The 6,188-nt window shown below is 48.0% G+C and overlaps 1 protein-coding gene across 1 annotated transcript in view; it reads left to right on the forward strand.

The window, feature by feature from the left end:
- Positions 1-2,638, forward strand: part of ZBTB4 (zinc finger and BTB domain containing 4) — an 18,972-nt gene extending 16,334 nt beyond the window's left edge. Inside the window, exon 6 of the mRNA XM_027773154.1 lies at positions 27-2,638. Within this exon, the coding sequence (XP_027628955.1) occupies positions 27-91 (65 nt within the window). The 3' untranslated portion in view covers positions 92-2,638. The remainder of the gene's footprint in view (positions 1-26) is intronic.
- The last annotated feature ends 3,550 nt before the right edge of the window (positions 2,639-6,188 follow it).

Below are 6,188 nucleotides of genomic sequence, written 5' to 3' on the forward strand. Positions count from 1 at the left end.
ACCTCCCCCAACTCTTCCTCCCCCACCTCCCCCTAAGGGAGAAGGGGAAAGGGCAGGAGTTGAGAGAACCCAGAAGGGAGATGTGGGGTGAATTCTGGGGCCAGAGCCCCCCTTTCACCAGATGCCACCCTCCCTGAAGCCCCCACCACTACCAGCTCCTTGGCCTCCCTGCCCCTTGGGAGCCCCTCCCACTCTCGTGCAGGGACTTGGGGGCCCCTGGAGCTCAGGGGTCAGGCTGCTTTGTGTGAGATTGTAGTTTTCCCATCTCCTGGGAAGGGGTCTTTGTGGTTTTCCTCTCGACCTTCCTCCAGGGAATGGCTTCCGTGAGGGGCAGGGCCAGCTCCTATCCCTTCTCCAGCCCTTGGGGCAACTGAGCAATATACTCATCTGAATCTCTACTCACAGCCCCACCAGCTCTGAATGTCTAACCTGCTCCCCTGATTCGTAAACCTAGGGGGAAACCATCTCTCTCACCTACCGATCCCCTCGATCCCCTCGTTCTGAAGCCTTCTCTCAGCCCTTCCCCAGACACTCCCTAGCACATTCCACTCTTTGTGGCCCAGGGCCTGGACCAGACCATTGTGATATCTGACTCCACCTACCTGGGAGCATGGCTTTGGATTCCATTCCTCCCAAGGGTGGGTTTCTCTGTCCCAGTTTCCTTTGTGTTAAGACGCCATGCCTGCCTTGGCTTCCACGCCTTCTGGATCTTCCATATTCCTCCCAACACTCCTGGGCTTTGGAGATAGCCTCTCCCAATCCAGGCCAAGGAGGTACTGGGAGGAGGGCTGCCCCTCTGTTCCATGGCTGAGCACTTTCCCAGCCCAGGGTCGGGAAATCTTGACCCCCAAATCCAGTGAGCCCCAGATTCTTCCAAGGCAAAGAGGTGACTAGATCACACCTCTTCTTGCCTCTACATACGGCCTCTTCTGGGCTAAACCAGATTTGGGAGCCAGGAGGGAAGAGCTCCCTATGGGATGGAGAAGGGAATCTACTTCCTCCCTGTTTTTCTTTCCTAATGGTTTCTCCCAGACTAGACCAAATAGCCAGAAAATGATGGGGGGCAGATGGGTAGGGAAGCCCAAGATTTGCACATGACCTTCCATCCTTACCTTTACCCCTATCTTCCTAGTGTTGCTGCCCTCACTAATCACTCCAGATGGTTTTGGGGGAACCATCCTACTCACCTGGTGGGCTTTGGGGTATCCCCACCAACTTTCTCTCCAAAATAGCACCTTACACCCCATCTTTGACTCAGTTCCCCACGCCCAAAGATCCCAGCCTAGGGATGGGGTACAGGGACCTTCAACAGTCCCTCGTCCCTGATTTGCACTAGTTAGCCCTGGTCAGGGGTCCCTCATACTTCCTTCCAGTGGGGGAGATGAAGAAATGTTTGCTCCTCTTTCTTCGAAGACTGGGCCTCCCTGCTCTGCGATTGGATGAACATTTCCCATCACCACATCCTTCCTCCCCCAAAAGAGAGCTCACAAAGGGAGAGCCAGTTTTGGGGAGCAGATCTGACAAATGGGAATTAGAGGAGTACAGTTTTAAAAGGGAAAAAGTCACCGTCATTGAAACAGCGGCCTTTTTCCCAACTACTGTTTTTTTTAGGGCCAAGATGGCTGCCCTCCCAGCAACTACTGGCAGGGCAAGATCATGGCTTTGGGGGGGAGGTGAGTTTGGGGGGGAGGCCAGGAGTACCCTTCTGCCCCCTCGTGCCCTCCCAGCAGCGTATAGGAAGGGGGAGGTTTTTGACAGGCTCCTTGAATGTTAACCATGGAGGGGTCACTCCTTCATTCCTCCTCTGTCTCTTTGCACTTTTCTTGGTCTTGGCCACAACCTGAGTGAAAAATTTCCTACTGAATGTACCAAGTTTCAATTTTTATGGGGGAAAGATGTTTCCAACAGGGAAAAATGCAAAAAAAAAAAAAAAATCACTAAAAATTCCCGCAAATCTTGTTTCTGGCACTTTAGAAAAACTGCGAAAAAATACATAATAAAGAATACATATATATATCTACACACAAATTATATATCTATATATACAGCGGAACCACAGAGACTGAGGATGGCCTGGAGGCAGGGGGCAGATGTGGTAACAGTCCCCTATATCCTTCACCAGAACTCCTCGGAGGCAAACAGACGCAGGAGAATGGGAAGGATAGACTGGGGAGTTTGGATTTCAGAATAGGTCACAATTCCAAAACCGTGGATATTTTGGGAGAATTGAGATTGTTGACTTTTTTTTTTTTTTTTGAAATATAATTAAGGAATTTGGTGGTTCTGGGCAAAAAAAAAATGAGATTGTGGCAATGTGGAGATTCAAATACATGTATCTGAGCTGGGGAATCTGAATAGTGTGAGTTTCGGATGTTGGAAATTTGAGATTTTACGATTTCCTCTTTTGAAAATGATCAAGCCTCATTGGTTTGTCCCCTCTCCCCATGTTCCTTGGGAAGAAGGGTGACGGCAGAGTGGAAAGGCCACTGGTTCTGTGCTACAGCACGCAAGATTAGAATTCTACAGACTAGCTGTAAATGTAGTGAGGACCCAGATTTAGAGAAACTGACCAATATTTATCTCCGCATTTGTGTGTGTGTCCAACCGTCTAGGCCAATAAACCAACAAGACAAACACACTGTGCCCCGCAGTGGGATGCCAGGTGCAATTATTTGTGTGGCTGATGGGTCTGGGGGAAAGGGACATGTTAACCTTGTCCCACGGGGATCCCTGTGAGTTGTAACCCTATTTTCCCACTTAGGAGACCAACTTCCAGCAATCCAGTAGGTATGAGGGCTTGTTGACTCTCACTACCTCACCATAATTGCTGGAGCCACTAGACTCAAGCTGATTTGGGTCCAACCTTCAGCCAGGAACATGAACTCAGTCTGGTTCTCACAAACTGCAGGGCTCAAGATCTCCATGTCCCAGAATGGCTGTGTCTAGGTCCAGCCCTTTTTCCAAACTGAAAGAATCTGAGGCATGAAACGTGTTGGTCAGAAGAGACACGGCATTTCTTTTTCCATTCCTAGCCTTCCCACTAGCTTCAACTCCTTACCTCCCCTCCCCTCCCCTGTGTCTTTATAGAGTTGTAGAGGGATGGGCAGGGAGAATGAGTGAAGCAGGTCAGGTGGATGAGGGGGTTGAGGAACACTGGCTCAAACACCTTAACCAGAGTGGGCATCCTCTCATCAGCTCTAGCGAGTTGCTGCCAGCAGGGGAATCAGAACTGGTATTACTATAGGTTTGTGCCGTTTTTGTTTTTCTCTATGAAATAGCCAGATTTTAAAAGGGAAACTATTAGGTTGTCGGGGAAATCATGACATATTTTTCTAGTTTTCTAGGCAAAATGCATCCTGACTTTTTTTTTTTTTGGAGAGGTTTTTCGCTATAGGGCGCATGTGCTCCCCAGACAGACAGAGAGAGACAAAGAAACAGAAAGCAAGAAATCACCCCCCAGGAAGGATGGTCACGCTGCAATTCCTTCTCCATTCTCCTCTCCGGATCTTGGGCACGCACGCACACGTGCCCGGCGTGAGCTTTAAGCCACAGGGTCCAGGACGTGAACCGCAGTTGACTACGTGGGAGTCCAGCAACATAGCCATTACGCTAACTGCTGGTTCCCTGCATCCTGATTTTTCTGACAACCCAATATTTCACATTTAAATCTGTGCAGGCCAGGCCAGCAGGTGGCATGGTGGTTAAGGCACTGGACTCCCACATGGCTGACAGTGGCTCAAGTCCCAGACCTGGCAGCTTGCTTTTTCAATTTACCTCTCTCTCTCTCTGGTGAGTGCACGTGCCCTATTGCAAGCTTAAATAATAATAATAATAATAAATAAATGGAATTAAATAATTCTTTTAAAACAAAATAGAACTGTGCAGGCCAAGAACATGGGCATGGTTTGCAACCTCTGATACATATTGTGTAGTGCCTTTTTTTAAAAAATAGGTATAGTCTTGGAACCAGTTGAAGGTATAGCGGTTACGTCACTGGACTCCCATGTAATCGACCACGGTTCAAGTCCCAGACCTGGAGACTTGAAACATACCGGCGTGTGTTCACGCATACCCAAGATCCCGAGAGGAGAAGGAATTGCAGTATAGCCATTGCCTCTGGGGGGGTGATTTCTCGCTTTCTGTCTTTCTGTCTCTCTTTGTCCAGCAGACACACACTCTCTATAGCAAAGTCTCTCTCTCAAAAAATAAAAATAAAAAAAGATACAGTCTTACTATAGTGATCCTCCTATGCCTGCCTCCTGAGTCATGAGGATTATAACTGTGCACTACCACGCCCAGCCTTCACGTTGGAACAGGAATTGAACTAGGGCCTTGCCTGTGAGCCTAGCTTGCTGAGGACAATGTCTTAGTGGCACATGCCACCATGGCTGAGCCCAATAAAGTGCTTTTGTTCCCATCTTCGCAGGATCCTCAGACAACCCTATGGGGCATATGCTGTTATTAGCTACATCTTACAATGTGGAAATTGGTACAGAACAGTTTAGTGACTTGTCCAAGGTTTGAGCATCAAGGCTGGAACATGAATAGAAGTTCTTAAAATGCTTTTTTCCCCCTTTTTCATTAAAAATACAAGGAGAGGGACCAGCAGTTAGCATAATGGCTATGTCGCTGGACACCCATGTAGTCGACCACGATTCGAGTCCCGGACCTGGTGGCTTAAACTCACGCGGAGCGCTTGTGAGTGTGTGCCCAAGATCCCGAGAGGAAAATTGAGAAGGGATTGCGGTGTGGCCATCCCTCCTAGGGGGTGATTTCTGGCTTTTTGTCTGTCTCTCTCTGTCTTTCTGGTGAACGTATGCGCCCTATAGAAAACACCACAACAACAACAACAACAACAAAACCTCCAAAACAAACAAAACCCCCCAAAAAAAAAAAAAAAAAAAACAAGCAGACTTCAAAAGTTTGTGAAGAGGGACCCACAGCTAGCATAATGGCTATGTCGCTGGACTCCCATGTAGTCGACCGCGGTTCGAGTCCTGGACCCGGTGGCTTAAACTCACGCCGGGCATGTGTGCGTGCATGCCCAAGATCCTGAGAGGAGAATGGAGGAGAAGGGATTGCGGCATGGCCATCCCCCTGGGGGGTGATTTCTCGTTTTCTGTCTCTCTGTCTCTCTCAGTCTGTCTGGCGAGCGCACACGCCCTATAGCAAAAAGCTCTCCAAAAAAAAAATAAAGTTTGTGAAGAGATGGGAACAGCAGTTAGCGCAATGGCTATGTCGCTGGACTCCCATGTAGTCCACCGCGGTTCGAATCCCAGACCCGATGGCTTAAAACTCACACTGGGCGCGTGTGCGTGTGTGCCCAAGATCCCAAGAGGAGAATGGAGGAGAAGGGATTGCGGTGTGGCCATCCCCCTGGAGGGTGATTTCTCACTTTCTGTCTCTCTGTCTTTCTCTGTATGGCAAGCACATGTGCCCTATAGCAAAAACCTCTCAAAAAAAAAAAAAAAGTTTGTGGAGAGCCACTTTTGATTCTCGGGACAACCTGTAAGCATCAGGTGTGCATACCCATGGTTCTGGCTAGCTGGAAAGGCTGGGGATGGGGAGTTATAGTATGAGACCCAGTTGAAGAAGCTTCTCTCTCACTCAGGAAATCAATAAATAAAACTTTTTAAAAAAGTATGTGAAAGGGCCAGTAGGCTTCTTGGTGGTTAAGGTACTAGACTCCCACATATCTGATTGTGGTTCGAGTCCTGGGCCTGATGGCTAGCTTTCTTACTTTCTCTCTCTCTCTCTGATGAGCACACACGCCCCATAGCAAATTTTAAAAATAATAATAATACAATTAAATAATTATTTTTAAAGACTATGTTGGGGGGGGCATCAGAGGGCATAACAGTTACATTGCTGGACCCACATGGCTGACCACAGTTTGAATCCTGGACCCAATGGCTTGAAAATGATGCCAGGCACATGTGCATGCGTGCCTAAGATCCCAAGAGGAGAATGGAGAAGTGATTGCGGCATGGCCATTCCCCTGGCAGGTGATTTCCCACTGTCCCTCTCACTGTCTCTGTCTCTTGGTCTCTCCCTGGTGAACTCATGCACCCTAAGGTAAAAATCTCTAAAAAAAAAAATTTGAAATCCATGTAGTGTTTCATAATACACATTTTCCATGAACTCTTTGAAGATTCCTAATATGTCCATTTATTTACTTATTTTCTTCA

The sequence above is a fragment of the Tupaia chinensis genome, unplaced genomic scaffold (genome assembly GCF_000334495.1).
Source record: "Tupaia chinensis unplaced genomic scaffold, TupChi_1.0 Scaffold000330_1, whole genome shotgun sequence".
In the NCBI taxonomy this organism is placed as follows: Eukaryota; Metazoa; Chordata; class Mammalia; order Scandentia; family Tupaiidae; genus Tupaia; species Tupaia belangeri.